The sequence below is a fragment of the Hoplias malabaricus genome, chromosome Y (genome assembly GCF_029633855.1).
Source record: "Hoplias malabaricus isolate fHopMal1 chromosome Y, fHopMal1.hap1, whole genome shotgun sequence".
Classification (NCBI taxonomy): Eukaryota; Metazoa; Chordata; class Actinopteri; order Characiformes; family Erythrinidae; genus Hoplias; species Hoplias malabaricus.
The window spans coordinates 69,849,776-69,868,793 of record NC_089820.1 but is presented as its reverse complement, the minus strand read 5'-3'; the positions used below and the strand labels follow the sequence as shown (position 1 = coordinate 69,868,793).

Sequence of the window (19,018 nt, the reverse complement as noted above, 5' to 3'; positions counted from 1 at the left end):
TTGAGTCTCTCCTCCCCCTAAGATCCAAACTCATTCAGAAATAAACAAAATATAGACAGCTCAATGATTACTGATCTCCTTTCTTCTCTCTCTCTCTCTCTCTCTCTCTCTCTTAGTTCTCTTCCCACAGATCAGGGTCTTCACCTCATGGAGCTGGTGGCTCGCAGAGCAAAGATCCAGATGACTGACTTTCTTGAGCTCTCGTGAGTGTGTGTGTGTGTGTGTGTGTTAGAGAGAGAGAGAGAGAGAGAGAGAGAGAGAGTTTGTTTGTATGTTTTTTGTTTATGAATAAGGACATTTCAGGCACTTATTACAAATTAGAAATCAATACAACTGAATATTGAAATGATCCATGAGAAATTTCTTGTGTGTGTCTGTGTGTGTGTGTGTGTGTGTGTGTGTGTGTGTGTGTGTGTGTGTGCAGTGTTGTTGGACCAGCTGTAACATTTCAAGTGCACCCAAATTCTCAGAATGTCACCACAACTGATGTCGCCAATGTGGCAGGTAAATGAATATTACACACACACACACAAATATAAACACACAGTTCCTGTGAAAAAAAGTGCACATTGTTATCGCACTGTGTGCCTATACATATCTGTGTGTGTGTGTGTGTAATCAGTTCATCAGAAGGATGCCCTGGAGAAAGAAGCCAGACTCACGATAGTAGAGGCAGGAGTTACTGATGTAAGTGATGACTCTCCTCTTTCCTCTGTAGTCCTGCAATTTTAGTGTCCTTCAGCGCTCAGGACCCCCACCACAGAGCAGGTGTGATGTGGTGGTGGATCATTCTCAGCGCTGCAGTGACACTGACGTTGTGGTGGTGTGTTAGTGTGTGTTGTGCTGGTGTAGAGTGGATCAGACACAGCAGTGCTGCTGGAGACTTTAAACCCCTCAGTGTCTGGACTGAGAACAGTCCACCGACCGAAAACATCCAGCCAACAGCGTCCTGTGTCACTGATGAAGGACTAGAGGACGAGCGACACACACTGTGCAGCGACAGATGACCTACTGTCTCTGACTCTACATCTACAAGGTGGACCAACAAGAGAGGAGTGTCTCACAGAGTGGACAGAGAGTGGACACAGGGTTTAAAAACTCCAGCAGCACTGCTGTGTCTGATCCACTCTACACCAGCACAACACACACTAACACACCACCACCACGTCAGTGTCACTGCAGCGCTGAGAATGATCCACCACCACATCACACCTGCTCTGTGGGGGTCCTGTCAGTCTGTAACTGTGGAACTTCAAATATGAGCAGAGTTGGAGTGTGTGTGTGCAGTGTGTTTTCAGAGGGGTGGGAGTGTGTGTATGCTGTGCTTTCAGTGAAGCTGGGGAGGGGGAATGTGTGCTTCTCATGGCTCATTTTCAGCGCTTCTCTGAGCCTCAACACAAACTGTTTATAGGGCCCCACAGGACCTTACAATCGTCCTAATTTTACCCCCAGCCCCATATTAGAGTCTCAGCCGTGACGTTACTCACAGTAACATGCTTTAAGAACATTTGGTGATAATCTTTTTAAGCTTTGGTGATAAACTCTCTCTCCCTCCCTCCCTCCCTCTCTCTCACTGTCTCTGTCTCTGTCTCTCTCTGTGTCTCTGTCTCTCTCTTCCTCTCTCTCTCTCTCTCTCTCTCTCTCTCTCTCTCTCTCTCTCTCTCTCTCTCTTTCACTCTCTTCCCTGTAGAGGTCTAAGCTGAGTCAGATTCCTACTAAATATAGCCGCTCTGAGTCTCTGAAGTTCCTGATTCTTACAGTGATCTCAATCGTCTGCATCATCTGCGTCTTGGTGGTGTCCAGCGTCATCTACTGCCTCCGCCATCGCTCACATCACAAACTCAAAGAGAAACTCACTAACCTTGCTAATGATCCAGCAACTGAGGCCACTGCCACATACCAGGTGCTGGGAGCTGAATGTATTATGAGTGTGTGTGTGTGTGTGTGTGTGTGTGTGCATGCATATATATATAAGCTCTGTTACCTCAGATAATAAACAGAAGCAAGTGATGGGAAAGAGTATTCACCCCGAGCACTCACCTGTCTGTGTGTGTTCAAATGCATCATATAAAAGCCAGACATTCATGGCCACTAGGAGCATTGTGTGGCACAACACGGTTCATAAATTATATCTTGTACTTCTACACTACACACTCTTCACTCCTGTTCTGTGTCTTTAGGAGTTGTGTAGGCAGCGAATGGCGGTGAAGCCTCCGGTGGAGAGGGCGGAGCCTCGTCACTCGTCTCGCATAAACAGCGTGTCATCACAGCTGAGTGATGGGCCAATCCCAAGCCCCTCCACTCGTACAAGCACCTCCTCCTGGAGTGAAGAACCCGCCCACTCCAACATGGACATCTCCACTGGACACATGATACTGGTACACCTTCACACCTCTCACACATGCACACACACCCACACACACACACACTGCAATTGTGTTGCCACGTGCAGTAGAGCAATTTTTGCTTTCTCTGCCCCCATATCTCTGTGTGTATGTGTGTGTGTGTGTGTGTGTGTGTGTGTGTGTCTCCCGCTCTCTCCGTGTAGTCGTATATGGAGGATCACCTGAAGAATAAGAACCGTTTGGAGAAGGAGTGGGAAGCTTTGTGTGCATATCAAGCTGAACCCAACACTTGCAGCATCGGCCAGAGAGACTGCAACATCAAGAAGAACCGGGTCAGCACTGTTATACCCTGTGAGTCTCACACACACACACACACACACACACACACAGACAAACAAACTCCTCAGCTACTTCAAACCAAACATGTGTCCGCATGTGTGTGTGTGTGTGTGTGTGTGTGTGTGTGTGTGTTTCAGATGATCATTCTAGGATTTGTCTTAAAGTGGAGAACAGCCAAGGCAACTCTGACTACATCAATGCCAGCCCTATTGTAAGTACACAGTACACACTTAACAAAACACACATTACACACTACAAACTTCACATAACACACACAACACACTGCACACTTCAGTACACTACACACTGTAAACTACAGCATACTTAAATGCTCGTTTTCCAAGTATTCTGCAATGGATGGTGTATATACTAATTACACTGCTGTAAGGGGTACTGTGGTGATGGTGTGTGGTTGTCTGTGTGTGTGTGTGTGTGTGTGTGTGTGTGTGTGTGTGTGTGTGTGTGTGCGTGTGTGTGTATTTCTCAGATGGATCATGACCCCAGGAACCCTGCATACATTGCCACTCAGGGTCCACTGCCCTCCACTGTAGCTGACTTCTGGCAGGTAAAGCTGTGTGTATGTGTGTGTACACCTGAGTGTGTTTGTATAATGTGTATTTAATGTGTGTATGTTTGTGTGTAGATGGTGTGGGAGAGTGGCTGTGTGGTGATCGTGATGCTGACCCCTTTGACAGAGAGTGGAGTTAAACAGTGTTACCACTACTGGCCAGACGAGGGTTCCAATCTGTACCATATATATGAGGTATAACACACACACACACACACACACACACACACACACACACACACAATGGAGTAAAGTCAGTGAGAGCCTGCTGTGCTCAGGTTGGCATTAGTTAGAGAAACAGGGCCGGGTCATAATCGGAAATGCCTCGGAAATGACTTTATTATTGTTTCAAAAATACCCTGAAATGAATGGGAGTGAATGGAGAGCTGCTCTGGAATGGTCCTCTCCCAGCTCCGCTGCTCACTTTCTGTGACACACTTTGGAAGGAAAATCCTGGGGCCTCCACCAATCTCTTCAAACGAAGGGCAATGAAGGCCTTGTGAATCCGCACCGAGAGGCAGGGCAAGCACCCAAAAGAAGCCACAAATATCAGTATTTTCTCCTTCAATAAACTACGATTATCATTGCTGCAATGCATTATGTCCCTGATCTTCATAACAAGCATAAAACATCACTAATGTTTGCTAATTTCAAGTTGTACCTTAAATAGTGAAGCAGTTACATTCTAGTGCCAGTGGCTATGGCAAAGTTTAAGGTGGAGCTGGACTATTGCGGAATAAGTAGCTGAATTCAGTGTCATATCACAGAGAGTTAGAGCGGGTGATAATCTATGATTGTGGAATGCTTTTGAAGGTTAAACTGCACTACGTTAAAATCCAGAAGCTGATCTCGCAGAAGAGCACCGCTGAAGCGCAGCTTTTTTGTTTTCTGATGACAATATGACATTATACACTGTTCTGTGTTTTTAATTATTCTCTTTTTATATTGTGTGTGTGTGTGTGTGTGTGTGTGTGTGTGTGTGTGTGTGTGTGTGTAGGTAAACCTTGTTTCAGAGCATGTGTGGTGTGAGGATTTTCTGGTGCGTAGTTTTTACCTGAAGAACATGCAGACCAACGAGAGTCGAACAGTCACTCAGTTCCATTACCACACCTGGATCAGCCAACACACACCTGAGACCAACCAGGTCCTGCTGGACTTGCGCAGGTACACACACACACACACACCATCCACACAGACAAACACCTGAGGCCAACCAGGTTCTACTGAACGTACGCAGATACACACCTGTGTGTGTGTGTGTGTGTGTGAGTGCCCTGATCCATGTGCATTTATTGTTAGAAAGTGCACATTGGTATCAGAGCCTGACTTTCTCTGTCTTCCCCTCTTCTCACTTCTACTTTCTCCCCCACTTTTATTCCCTTCCCTCTCCCACTTTTCTCCCTCTCCCCCAAACTCTATCACTTCTTCCCCTCTCTTTCTTCCTCACACTCCCAGACTCTCTTCTCCAAACCCACCTCCCTCCCCCTTAACCCCCCCCCCTCTCTCTCTCTCTCCCCCCGTATCCCCCCTCGTTGGTTCGAGCGGTTGCCAGTGTCATTTTTGTGCTGATGCAGCTTGTGAACTCTGACCCCAGTTGCATAGTCACAAAAGTGATCACTGACAATCGTGACCCCACATCCAAGTGAACCTTGGGAAATTACCCCAATTCTCTCTTCTCTTTCTCTTTCTCTCTCTCCTTTAGGGGGCGCTGTGCTGACCTCTTTTCACTCTCCTCAGTCTCCTCTTTCCTTCCTCACTGGTGCACTCTCTCTCTCTCTGGTCTCATGCTCTCTCTTCAACTCTATTCTCTGTGTGAGAGAGAGAGAGAGAGAGACAGAGAGAGAAAGAGAGAGAGAGAGAGAGAGAGAGAGAGAGAGAGAGAGAAAGAGAGAGAGAGAAATCATGTTTGTGTGTGTGTGAGAGAGAGAGAGAGAATATCTGTGTGTGTGTGTCCTCATGTGTTCTATTGTAAGGAACTACGGAAATAAATAAAATTCATTCTATGTCGTAAAGGTGTTTGTGTGTGTGTGTGTGTGTGTGTGTGCTATCTCTTACAGAAAAGTGAATAAATGCTACAGAGGAAGGTCATGCCCCATCATCGTACACTGCAGGTAAGTAAACACACACACACACACACACACACACACACACGGGATTAGCATGTCATTCACATTGTTTCTTTCTCTCCACCCACTTCCCTACCCCCTCTCTCCCTCCGTCAGTGATGGAGCTGGAAGGACTGGGACGTATATACTGATCGACATGGTTCTCAATAAAATGGCTAAAGGTGAGAACAGATGAGGAACTGATGGCAGTCTGTGAGTGAGTGGGAATTGAATTCCAGAAACAGATAATGTCAACGGTGAGCTGGATCCAGATAGCAGTATTATACATTACATAACCCAAAGGTTTGTGACCGCCAGGTTTTTTACTCTGAAAGAGGAAGAGAGGCATGCGTCTACCGCTCCGTCTTTGCGTTGTCTTGTGTGAAGGCACCGTACACAGCAGACAGCTACAAATGTTCAAATCCACGAATCACTCGTACGAGACGTAATGTCAAAATGGAATTCAAATTTGGAAATGGTCTGTGTAGGTCTGTAAAGAAACTACTCCACGTCTTGGAGATGTTCTGCTGCACAAACATGAGTCAGGTTTAAAATAATGTTCCTGAATGTAACTAAGTGCACTGAATTTAAACAGAAATATCTACAATTTGTGACCAGACTTCAGCAAATAAAACAACTGTGATTAATTGTGATTGATTATTAATCATTTAACACACATGAAATAATAAAAATCACTGTAAAATAATATAATGTATTATGTGTGTGTAGGTGCTAAAGAGATTGATATTGCTGCTACACTGGAGCACCTAAGAGATCAAAGACCAGGCATGGTTCAAACAAAGGTAAACACACACACACACACACACACACACACAGGCTAAGGGGTGTACAGACTGGTCCAGGGTTTTTAAAAACAAACATGAACAGGGTTTATGTATCACTGTGACCCAGAGAGTGCAGTGAGGCCAACTGCTGCTGTTCATCGCTTATTTTTACCCCAGCCCCTTGTTTTCGAGTGTCATCCACGGTGTAGTGGTTAAAACATCCCCCACGGACTGGGACGTCCCTTTAAGACCGAGACCCCTCATCAGAACACATGTAAAGAAAAGGCTACTAGCGGTGCACTGTTAGTAGCTGTGCACCAGTCTGCAGTGATATCAGAGGGGCACAGCTGTTCAACCATCCTATAATAATCACCCACTCCTAACTCTTCTGGGATGTCAAACTGAATTCAGCTTCTTATTTCTTTTTTATTATTATTATTTATTTTATTTTTTTAAAAGCTTCCACCTTAAATCTTGCAGCATCCTCAGGCACTAGAATGTAATTGATTCATCATTTAAGGTGGAATTGGATATTAACCAGTTACCTACAGAGGCATTGACTAGTGATGTTTTATGCTCGTTATGAAGAGAAGTGTCATGATGCATTAAAACTACATTAAACTAAAATAATACATGTGTTATCATAGTTTTTAAAGAAGACAATTCTGTCATTTTTTAGTTAATTTCCCAAAAAGATCTGAGACCCCCTACTCCCAGGAAACTGGGGTTTACCCTAATTCTGAATTTTGTAATAGTAGTATCATTCATTCATTCATTATCTGTAGCCCTTATCCAGTTCAAGGCGACGGTGGGTCCAGAGCCTACCTGGAATCATTGGGCGCAAGGCAGGAACACACCCTGGAGGGGGCGCCAGTCCTTCACAGGGCGACACACACTCACACATTCACTCACACACTCACACCTACAGACACTTTTGAGTCACCAATCCACCTACCAACGTGTGTTTTTGAAGCGTGGGAGGAAACCCACACAGACAAAGAGAGAACACACCACACTCCTCACAGACAGTCACCCGGAGGAAACCCATACAGACACAGGGAGAACACACCATACTCCTCACAGACAATTACCCGGAGGAAACCCATGCAGACACAGGGAGAACACACCACACTCCTCACAGACAGTTACCCGGAGGAAACCCACACAGACACAGAGAGAACACACCACACTCCTCACAGACAGTCACCTGGAGGAAACCCACGCAGACACAGGGAGAACACAGCGTGGGAGGAAACCCACACAGACACAGAGAGAACACACCACACTCCTCACAGACAGTCACCCGGAGGAAACCCACGCAGACACAGAGAGAACACACCACACTCTTCACAGACAGTCACCCGGAGGAAACCCACGCAGGCACAGGGAGAACACACCACACAGACAGTCACCCCGAGTAAACCCATGCAGACACGGAGAACACACCACACTCCTCACAGACAGTTACCCGGAGGAAACCCACACAGACACAGAGAGAACACACCACACAGACAGTCACCCGGAGTAAACCCATGCAGACACAGAGAGAACACACCACACTCCTCACAGACAGTCACCCGGAGGAAACCCAGGCAGACACAGAGAGAACACACCACACTCTTCACAGACAGTCACCCGGAGGAAACCCACGCAGGCACAGGGAGAACACACCACACAGACAGTCACCCCGAGTAAACCCATGCAGACACAGGGAGAACACACCACACTCCTCACAGACAGTTACCCGGAGGAAACCCACACAGACACAGAGAGAACACACCACACAGACAGTCACCCGGAGTAAACCCATGCAGACACAGAGAGAACACACCACACTCCTCACAGACAGTCACCTGGAGGAAATCAACGCAGACACAGAGAGAACACACCACACTCCTCACAGACAGTCACCCGGAGGAAACCCACACAGACACAGAGAGAACACACCACACTCCTCACAGACAGTCACCTGGAGGAAAATCACGCAGACACAGGGAGAACACACCACACTCCTCACAGACAGTCACCCGGAGGAAACCCACGCAGACACAGGGAGAACACACCACACTCCTCACAGACAGTCACTTGGAGCAGGAATCGAACCCACAACCAGGTTCGTGGAGCTGTGTGACTGTGACACTACCTGCTGCACCACCGTAATAGTAGTATCAAGAAGTTATATTCATCTAACAATGTAGTAAACATTTGTGTTTCCTGAGTCACAATAAAAACCAAAGGACAAAATACAGGTGGCCTGAAAGAAGTTAGAGAAACCCTGGACTATTGACTAATATGTATCAATTAGGATTGTGTTCCCATCTGCTGCATTAGTGTTTTAGTCTTTACACCAAAGATTCTGGGACATCACTTTTTTGATTGCATTCGACATTTCCTATACAATTTTAAATAAATAACACACAGTTGTGTATGTTATTGCATTGTAGTATCTCAGGAGGTTTAATGGATTTTAAGCCAACACACTGTTACATATCAAGCCTCTAAACAATACATGTGTGGCTGGTGCCAGGGGCCGTAACTCTCACAGCGTAGAGGAATACAACCCTCCGTAATGAACAAATGTTTACTGTAACCCTGATTTCTTCGTGTCTCAGGAGCAGTTTGAGTTTGCGCTGACGGCGGTAGCCGAGGAGGTGAACGCCATCCTTAAAGTCCTGCCTCAGTGAGAAACAGAGGAGAAAGACAAGAAAAAAAACATTATCCCTCTCTCTTTTCTTCTCTTTCACTCTCTCTCTCTCTCTTTCTCTGAGTGTTGTATAAAGGTAAAGCCCCCCTCCCGCTCTCTGCGATGTGTTCTGTAGTGCAGACACTATGAAGATATAGATCTCTCTGTTTTAAATGTGTGGACTATATTAATCATATTGTTTAATATGCATATGAGAATGTGCATTTCACTGTTCATCACACTTTAGACCATGAAGTATAATCCATTCTGCCTTTCTTTAATCATTGTCAAATGTATTTTATTAGTCGTTTATGGATAGGTCATTTAAGCTTTCGATTGCTCAGAAAGGGAAAGTTATATTGTATAGTCACAAATGAAGAAGATGCTGAAAACAAAAATGTAATTTACATTGATTTTACTCCATTTCCACATTGGTTTACGACGATCAGCCGTAAGATTAAAGGCGTTCTTAGTTTGTTTGTTAGTGTTTACTGCATCGGTGTGAGTGGATCAGACACAGCAGTGCTGCTGGAGTTTTTAAACCCTGTGTCCACTCTCTGTCCACTCTGTGAGACACTCCTCCCTCGTTGGTCCACCTTGTAGATGTAGAGTCAGAGACAGTAGCTCATCTGTCGCTGCACGGTGTGTGTCGCCCGTCCTCTAGTCCTTCATCAGTGACACAGGACGCTGTCGGCTGGATGTTTTTGGTCGGTGGACTGTTCTCGGTCCAGACACTGAGGGGTTTAAAACTCCAGCAGCACTGCTGTGTCTGATCCACTCTACACCAGCACAACACACACTAACACACCACCACCACGTCAGTGTCACTGCAGCTCAGTGCAACAGATGGACTACAGTCTGTAATTTTAGAACTACAAAGTACAAACTTCATGGCCATTGGAGCTGATAACACAGACGGCGATTGCAGAAACAATGAGGTGGCTTTAATCTTGTGGCTATATTCCTTGCATGCTGTTAGTGTAGACCCAGTTTTGGGGAGGCATTGATGAGAGCTATATATCTGAGTATTGAAGTCACTGTGATGTACACAGAATCCTTTTTCATGTTTGAACAAACATCTCAGAGACATTCACACACTCAGATAAACATAAACATATTCATTAGGCCACGGATATAACTTTCACTAAGCCAAGGAAAAGCTGCATTAGATCACCAGTTTAACTAGATAATCTCCATCCAGTTTAAGCCTAAACCATTTGCCTGAATTACAGCATGCGCAGATATAACAGTAACATCTAATGTCAACAGCGGACCAAACAGTGGACGGGTTATTTCTCATCCTGATACTGGGCTTCAGAACTAACAGATGAAGAGGTGTGTTGTGGTGCCATACCATGTATCACCTGAAGATAAATAGGACCACACGTGTGTATGTGTGTGTGTGTGTGTGTGTGTTTGGTTTTCACACTTTTTCTGACTGTAGATAGAAACCAGGAGTTTTGCAGAATTTATTTTGTTCTCTCTCTCTCTCTCTCTCTCTCTCAGTACTGAAATGCTGCAGTCTTGTGAATAAAGTTTGATCGTGTTGTATGTAAACACTGCAACAGCAGAGTGTTCCTTTGTTTTTATCACACACACACAGACAAGGCACTTGACTATATTTGGAAATTTCAGTAAACATCCATCCATTCCATCCATTATCCACCACTTATCCAGGTCCGGGTCGCGGGGGAAGCAGTCGGAGCAAAGAAACACAGACCTCCCTCTCCCCAGCCACCGACTCCAGCTCCTCCAGGGGTATACCGAGGCGTTCCCAGGCCAGTCGATACATATAGATTCTCCAGCGTGTTCTTGGTCTGCCCCGGGGCCTCCTCCCCGTTGGACATGCCCGGAACACCTCTCCAGGAAGGCGTCCAGGAGGCATCCGAACCAGATGCCCGAACCACCTCAACTGGCTCCTCTCGACATGGAGGAGCAGCGGCTCCACTCCGAGTCTCTCCCGGATGTCCGAGCTCCTAACCCTGTCTCTAAGGGAGAGTCCAGACATCCTGCGGATTTCAGCCGCTTGTACCCGCGATCTCGTTCTTTCGGTCACTACCCAAAGCTCTTGACCATAGGTGAGGGTTGGGACGTAGATTGAACGGTAAATCGAGAGCTTTGCTTTTCTGCTCAGCTCTATCTTCACCACAACGGACCGGTACAGAGCCCGCACTACTGCTGACGCTGCACCGATCCGCCTGTCAATCTCACGCTCCATCTTTCCCTCACTCGTGAACAAGACCCCGAGGTATTTAAACTCCTCCACTTGAGGCAGGATCTCACTTCCAACCTGGAGAGAGCACTCCACCCTTTTGCGACTGAGTACCATGGACTCGGACTTGGAGGTGCTGATCCTCATCCCTACCGCTTCACACTCGACTGCAAACTGGTCCAGCAAGAGGTCCCAGCTCGATGAAGCCAACAAGACCACATCATCTGCAAAAAGCAGACATGGAATCCTGAGACCACCAAACTGGACACCCTCCGCCACTTGGCTACGCCGAGAAATTCTGTCCATAAAAATTGTGAACAGAACCGGTGACAACGGGCAGCCCTGACGGAGTCCAACTCCAACTGGAAACCAGTCGGACTTACCGCCAGCCATACGAACCAGACTCCTGCTCTGTTTGTACAGGGACTGGATAGCTCGTAACAAAGAGCCCAGTACCCCATACTTCCTGAGCACCCCCACAGAATACCCCGAGGGACACGGTCGAATGCCTTCTCCAGATCCACAAAACACATGTAGACTGGTTGAGCAAGGGGAACCACTACCCCAGTCTGCCAGTCCAGAGGCACTGCCCCTGATGTCCACGCGATGTTGCAAAGACGTGTCAACCAGGACAGCCCCACAACATCCAGAGCCTTGAGGAACCTGGGGTAAACCTCATCCACCCCCGGGGCCCTACCACCAAGGAGTTTCCCTAACACTTTGGCCACTTCAGCCCCAGTGATAGACGAGCCCCCCCCCCCCCCCCCCGAACTCCTCCCACACCCGAGTCCCCTGAGAACAACCAGGCTCGATAGGACTCTTTCTTCAGCTTGACAGCCCCCCTCACCCGGGGTGTCCACCACCGAGTGCGGGGATTGCCACCCCGACAGGCACCGACAACCTTGCAGCCACAGCTCCGTTCAGCCGCCTCAACAATGGAGGTCCGGAACATGGTCCACTCGGACTCAATGTCACCAGCCTCCCCTGGGATGCAGTCGAAGCTCTGCCGGATGTGGGAGTTGAAGATCTTTCTGACAGGTTCCTCTGCCAAACGTTCCCAGCAAACCCTCAGCACACGTTTGGGCCTGCCAGGTCTGTCCGGCATCCTCCCCCGCCATCTGATCCAACTCACCATAAGGTGGTGATCAGTTGACAGTTCAGCGCCTCTCTTCACCCGAGTGTCCAGAACATATGGCCGCAGGTCAGATGATACGACTATAAAGTCGATCATCGAAATGCGGCCTAGGGTATCCTGATGCCAGGTGTACTTGTGGACACCCTTGTGCTCGAACATGGTCTTCGTAATGGACAAACTGTTACGGGCACAGAAATCCAATAACTGAACACCACTCGGGTTCAGATCAGCGGTGCCGTTCCTCCCAATCACGCCCCTCCAGGTCTCACTGTCATTACCCACGTGAGCGTTGAAGTCCCCCAGCAGAACAATGGAGTCCCCAGAATGAGTGTTCTCCAGCACTCCCTCTAGGGTCCCCAAGAAGGCATGGTACTCTGAACTGCTGTTCGGTGCATAAGCACAAACAACAGTCAGAGCCCTTTCCCCAACCCTAAGGCGCAGGGAAATTACCCTCTCGTCCACTGGGGTAAACCCCAACGTACAGGCGCTAAGCCGGGGGGGCTATGAGTAAGCCCACACCTGCCTTACGCCTCTCACCCTGGGCAACTCCAGAGTGAAAGAGCATCCAGCCTCTCTCAAGGAGATTGGTTCCAGAGCCCATACTGTGTGTCGAGGTGAGCCCAACTATATCTAGCCGGTACCTCTAAACCTCGCGCACCAGCTCAGGCTCTTTTCCCACCAGAGAGGTTACGTTCCATGTTCCAAAAGCCAGTTTCAGTAACCGAGGATCAGAACGCCAGGGCCCCCGACCTCGACCGCCACCCGATCCACAATGCACCAGACCCGGATTACTACCTCTCCCACAGGTGGTGGGCCCATGGGAGAGTGGACCCATGTATCTCCTTCGGGCTAAGCCCAGCCGGACCCCGTAAGTGAAAGTCCGGCCACCAGGCGCTCGCCAAGGAGCCCCTCCCCGAGGCCTGGCTCCAGGGTGAGGCCCCAGTAACCCTGCTCCGGGCAAGGGAAGCTGTGTCCAAGCTATTATCTTTTTCATCCGTGTCTTTATGGATCACTCTTTGTCTGGCCCATCACCTAGGACCAATTTGCTCTGGGAGACCCTACCAGGGGCTATTGCCCCCGACAACATAGCTCCTAGGCTCACGCAGGCACGCAAACCCCTCCACCACGTTAAGGTGGTGATCCAAGGAGGAGATTTCAGTAAACAATCGAAAGTAAACTGTGGGAGTCACTGATAGAATCACTGTTAAGCTGTGGTCCATAATGTTTTACAGAGGTGTCAAATCCAGGTCCAGAAAGTGGAAATGTCTCGCAGAACATTCCCAGTAAACAAGGAACGTCCCTGGACGTTCAAAATAGGTCTAAAAATAGTCTGTCCGTCAAGGACATATTTTAAACGTCAATGGACGTCCAAAATCCATCTTAATAAGTTAGTTAAGTGGTGACCAGTCGATAACGTCAGTGGACGTCCAAAACGAGTTTTATAAAAGTAATTTATTTCGGGACCAATAAATAACGTCAATGGACGTCCAAAACACATCTGATAGTCGTCTTTTCAATGTCTGTGTTTGGACGTCTTTTCAAATTTCATTTTCAACCTTAAGAGAACGTTGATTAGACGGCAGTCATTACGTTATTTCAGCGTTGAGTCAACGGCTAAATGTTTACTGGGTTGTTTCCACTGTCTCTTTTTTTTTCTTCTTCTTCTTCTATATGTATCCAAAGAGAATTTATTCTGATGTCAGTATTAAATCCCAGTTATTTCTCAAATAAATAAATTTTAATAAAAGTCCTTATATATTAACGAAAAGTCCTATATATTTATATTGCTATCACTTTAAAATAAAGAATATCTATCTAGATATATACTGGAGATTATTTTCATAATTTGCAAAATACATTTTAAAATATTTATAACTTAAACAGTATTATTCTCAGAGCAAAAGTGATATATATAATATATATTTATATTATATTTATATTTATATTTATTAATATAATATTATTATATTATATATATATATATATATATATATAAACAAAGCCGGTACAAACTAAGATCTCAACAGTGAGAGGTGTCCTGCTTCGGAAAGTTCGAGGTTAGCATCGAAAACATCTCTTTGACACTGAAAGACTTTTATTTTGTAGAACCCTGCAAACACGGATGTGATAGGTTTGTTTGTAGTGTCATGTGAACGTTGGCTGCACCTGAGCCGTGTCCTCTGTTTATAAGGACTTTGGTTTTAGTCCTGGACAGTATGTTCTGCTTCTAAACTGCATGTTCTGATCTTAACGGCACGGGTCTGGTGTCAGAAGCAACATGTCTGCCGTCATCCCTCGCATCGAGCGCCTGTCCTCCAGAGTGGTGCGCGTTCTGGGCTGTAATCCCGGACCCATGACGCTGCAGGGAACCAACACTTATCTCGTGGGAACGGGAAAAAGGTGAGGATTAAACCGAGGGAACATGACCTCTCCAGGCAGAGTGTTCATCCACCGTTAAACTGTACTTTTCAGAGGGTCTTGACGGTTCAGGGGCTCATTCTCCCACAGAATCGTACTGGGGATATCCCTTCAAATAAATTAAAGCGTGAGAACGAGATATTTAATGTGTACAAATTGCTTAATAATGCGTAGGAACAAGCTGTATTAATCATATACTTGACCTGTATTATTAATGTTCCTCCACACATATTTTCCCTTGCTTCTTAAGTCGTTCACACAAATAAAATATCTAGTTCTCACACATTGTAAATTCCCACTCATTTATACGTTTTCCACGTGTATTTCATTTATGAATTATTATGCAGTATTAAGTTGTTCCCACTTATTTATTTATTTGAAAGTGTTGTCCTTCATTAGAAACCAACAATACACACTTTTAATTGTTAATTAAACAGTCATCACTGTTTATATTGTGTAAATTCATTGCTTTATTATAGTGATATATATATATATATATATATATATATATATATATATATATATATATATATAATACTATTATTAGCTGTGTTTAGATAACATGCATAATGCATCTCAGTGAATCATTAGATTAATAAAAAATGCATTCATGTTCATATCCTAAGACCTTTTATTTATTTATTTTATTATTATTATTATTTTTATTATTTTAACCTCTCTGTGTGTGTGTGTGTGTGTGTGTGTGTGTGTGTGTGTGTGTGTGAGGCGTGTGTTGATAGACACAGGAGAACCCCGTGTTCCTGAGTACATCAGTAATTTAAAGGAAGCTCTGAGAGAGAATGATTCTTCCATTCAACAAATAATCATCACACACTGGCACCATGACCACGCAGGAGGAGTTCCAGACATCTTTACACATTTACACAAAGGTCCGATCTTATTTCTGCTGTTACAGTTACATCACTTAAGGTGGAACTGACTCTAAATTCAGGAGAGCGCTAACTGCATGAAAGTAAACACAGAGGGAAAGTGCTACAAAACTAAACAGCTCGAGTTACACATGAGTTTCTGTGGGAATTCAAACAGTGAATAAACACTTACAGACAGTTGTGGGTTTTTTTTTTACCTCTGAAACAAGAGAACAGCACATCCCCAGTATACTCAACATTTCTATAAGCTCTTGGTTTGATGGTAGGAACAAGTGTGTACATTTTACAACAGTGGGGAGGTTTTACTCTAAATGTGTGTGTGTGTTTGTGTTTTCAGATCTGGAGGTGAGTAAACTCCCTCGCTCTCCTCCACAACAGGAGGGAATTGGAGAGGAGAAGAAGCCATACACCTACCTGAAGGATGGAGACGTCATAAAGACAGAGGGAGCTACTTTAAGGTGAGAGAGAGAGAGAGAGAGAGAGAGAGTGTACAGTATGCAGTGAGCATGTGACCATAAAGAATATCATGTAACAATAAACTCAGTCCATGTTTGTTTCTTGATACTAGTTAATGGTTCAATCTTCTCACAAAAATCACATTAAGAACAAAGCTTAGTGTAAATATGTTGTTGCAGCATTTACAACCAGCACTGGATCTGGAGGCAGGAGGAGAGCTGCAGTGAGGGAACTGAATGGTGCTTATCATAAAAGACATTTGGGGCTTGTGTGTGGAGATGGTGGGTGGGGTGTCATATCTCAGAGGACGTATACTTGGGTAAACACTATACATCTTACAGTAAAGTAACCAGTGTTTCTCCAAGTCCAGTATAAGCAGCGTCTTTATACAGAGGAAGATGTTCCCGGTGTGGCACATCATGCACATCTTTTTGCACAATTTTAAAAAAATATCATGAACTTGTTCTGTGACTTTAGTTCATAGATAAGTGAGAGCAGCTGCAGTGTAAACACAGGTGTCTAAAGGTCAGTTTCATCTAGAGTCTGTTCCTCGCAGATTCACGTTGCTCACATTTGTTTTAAAATATAAATCCAACCTTCATTTCTCTGTTTTATCATGTTCCACAAAAAAGCACAGAAATTCACTTATATATAAAAGTTTCTGTTCAGTTTTGCTATTAACAGCTGTTAGAGTGTTCACTGTTTGTCTTCAGCACTTTCATTCTTTAGAAAAATAGGCAGTTGCCTCCACCACCTCCAAAATATAAAGGAACATGTTCTAAAATATCATTAAAATATTGTTGTTTACAGTGTATCAGGAATAATGCAAAAATGAATTAGGTGAATTAATAGAATATTAATAAATTTCCATGATGCACACTGTTAGTGTTACACCGCAATACCATAGCATTACACTCATTTTATAAAGTGTGTGTGCGCAGGGTGCTGTTTACTCCAGGACACACTGATGACCACATGGCTCTGTACCTGGAGGAGGAGAAGGCGGTGTTTTCGGGAGACTGTATCCTGGGAGAGGGGACAGCTGTGTTTGAGGATCTTTATGATTACATGCAGTCACTTAACACTCTGCTCGACATCAAAGCTGATCTCATCTATCCAGGTGTGTGTAAGGTAGTGTTAGTGTACACTGCATTCACACTCCAGAGGTTTGGTGTCAGTGTGGACACTGTTATGATTACTTACCTTAACATACCTGATACTGGCTTTTAGTCTCTGTCATATCTCTGATATATATATATATATATATTGTGTGTGTGTGTGTATATATACCAGGTCATGGACCAGTAGTTCTGAATGCATGCAGTAAGATAAGGCACTACATCACACACCGTGGAGCTCGAGAGCAGCAAATTCTTAGTGTTCTCCAAGAAAACCACAAAGAATCCTTCACTTCCTCAGCCTTGGTTAAACTGGTGTATAAGGTACCCATATGCTCACACTCTCACTTAATTTGTTGGTATGTTTATGACATTAATGTTCTGATTTTTCTATTATATTTTTGTGTTAATATTAGGACACTCCTGAACACCTATATCCTGCTGCGGAAATCAACCTGATGCATCATTTAAAAAAGCTACAGAAGGAGGGAAAGGTCTCTTTGGGTATGGTGTGTGTGTGTGTGTGTGTGTGTGTGTGTGTGTGTGTGTGTGGTAGTAGTAGTTGAAAATTGTAAGCTATTATAAAATTTCACATTGATATTTCTCATAGTTTTGCTACGTAAGTGTTTTTAAGTGTGTGAATGTGTGTGTTCACAGTTGGGGATTCGTCAGAGAAGAAGTGGAAGAGCCGCCTGTGACCTGCTGCTGATCAATATTAACATACAGTTATCAGATTTAATCTTCAAACTCTAAAACACATTGTTCATTTGTGTGTGTGTGTGTGTTTATACACCTTTTAAAGAAAATAAACACTTTAGAGAAAATATAATTTTGTTGTTTTTGTCAATGGTTTATTTTATTTAAAACAGGCCCTTGTCCCCAAATTTAAGCACTTTAAAACCGAACCACATCAATTTTAGTGTGTGTGTAGTGAGCCACAGAGTTTCCAGCGAACAGTGAGGTTCCACTCTTCAATAATCTCTAATACTTTTTCCTATGACACCTTTATTCAAAAAGTCCACTGAACTTTGTGATCAGTCCCATCATTAAAGTGCCTCTTTTACAGTCCTTGTCCATTCCATCAGCTGCAGTCGGGTGTAATTCGTAGTTAAACACTTACACACAGTAGATTTCATCAGAGCTCAGGACCCCCTAATTTACTCCCTCCACCCTGCTCTTCACGCTCAGTGACTTAAAGACTTTTACTAAGTAAAATTTATTTCTATAACACATTTAACCCATAAGAGCCCAGTCTAAACCATGAAGCCAAATTATGAGAAATATGAAACAGACCAAAGAGACGTATTCTGTAATTATCTCTGGGTTAAAATCCCACTGTGACATAAACAACACAACAACCATTTTGTGACTTGTATTTCAACATTTTGTTCCATGGGACCAGAGTGTCGTCTGTGACAGGGACCGTGACTACGGCGTTTGAATTGTTAAAAACGTTGAAACACCTTTTAGAAACACAAATGTGCTTTATACAGTAAGCTTTTCTCTGGTCTCTGTCCTCAACAACACACCGGCACGCTGTAAATGACGTCACATCACTGTCATGTGACTGCATCCAGGATGTTCAGTAAATGTCACTTAGGGACGTCGTGATTTAAACTGAGGGCTATAAAGCGGTGTAGGGAACTTTCTAGACCTTAGAACGGGTTTGTGACGTATCACCACGGGCTCTTATGGGTTAAACCAAAGTGCTTTACACTAAACAAAGGCTCATGTGAACGATATTAAGAAACCATTGTGTGAAACACCAGAATCAAAACGACATAGAAGCGCCTTTAGTTTTGACTTGAACCCCAGTAGAGAGCAGAGAGAGAGGTCAATAGGGGGTCGTTCCAGAGCCTTGGAGCAGCCACTGAGAACAGCCCTTCACCCTTTAGCTTTTAGCCTTAGCCCTTTTGTTGGAGGAAATAGAAAGATACCATTTCAGTTGTTTTAACGTAGCAATT

At 44.8% G+C, this 19,018-nt stretch overlaps 2 protein-coding genes across 2 annotated transcripts; both read left to right on the top strand.

The window, feature by feature from the left end:
- Positions 1-122: 122 nt before the first annotated feature.
- LOC136678080 (receptor-type tyrosine-protein phosphatase N2-like) lies at positions 123-10,366 on the top strand. Its single transcript, XM_066655908.1, has 14 exons — positions 123-203; positions 425-504; positions 623-687; positions 1,691-1,903; positions 2,181-2,378; positions 2,549-2,696; positions 2,822-2,895; positions 3,172-3,249; positions 3,328-3,447; positions 4,250-4,416; positions 5,310-5,363; positions 5,475-5,539; positions 6,087-6,160; positions 8,755-10,366. Exons 1-14 carry the CDS (start codon positions 148-150, stop codon positions 8,824-8,826), a joined length of 1,464 nt encoding a protein of 487 aa, XP_066512005.1. The 5' UTR covers positions 123-147; the 3' UTR covers positions 8,827-10,366.
- A 3,938-nt stretch (positions 10,367-14,304) lies between these two features.
- On the top strand, positions 14,305-17,871 carry LOC136679204 (endoribonuclease LACTB2-like). Its single transcript, XM_066657597.1, has 7 exons — positions 14,305-14,572; positions 15,317-15,480; positions 15,818-15,938; positions 16,878-17,056; positions 17,230-17,378; positions 17,471-17,558; positions 17,712-17,871. Exons 1-7 carry the CDS (start codon positions 14,451-14,453, stop codon positions 17,750-17,752), a joined length of 864 nt encoding a protein of 287 aa, XP_066513694.1. The 5' UTR covers positions 14,305-14,450; the 3' UTR covers positions 17,753-17,871.
- Positions 17,872-19,018: the final 1,147 nt, after the last annotated feature.

What these genes read in the sequence shown, in the direction of transcription:
- LOC136678080 (XM_066655908.1), top strand. Translation starts at nt 148, where the DNA reads ATGGAGCTGGTGGCTCGCAGAGCAAAGATCCAGATGACTGACTTTCTT. An exon ending in TGATGTCGCCAATGTGGCAG is followed by an intron (nt 505 to 622) that starts GTAAATGAATAT and finishes GTGTGTAATCAG; the next exon opens with TTCATCAGAAGGATGCCCTG. An exon ending in CAGGCATGGTTCAAACAAAG is followed by an intron (nt 6,161 to 8,754) that starts GTAAACACACAC and finishes TTCGTGTCTCAG; the next exon opens with GAGCAGTTTGAGTTTGCGCT.
- LOC136679204 (XM_066657597.1), top strand. Translation starts at nt 14,451, where the DNA reads ATGTCTGCCGTCATCCCTCGCATCGAGCGCCTGTCCTCCAGAGTGGTG. An exon ending in ACAGAGGGAGCTACTTTAAG is followed by an intron (nt 15,939 to 16,877) that starts GTGAGAGAGAGA and finishes GTGTGTGCGCAG; the next exon opens with GGTGCTGTTTACTCCAGGAC. An exon ending in TGGTTAAACTGGTGTATAAG is followed by an intron (nt 17,379 to 17,470) that starts GTACCCATATGC and finishes TGTTAATATTAG; the next exon opens with GACACTCCTGAACACCTATA.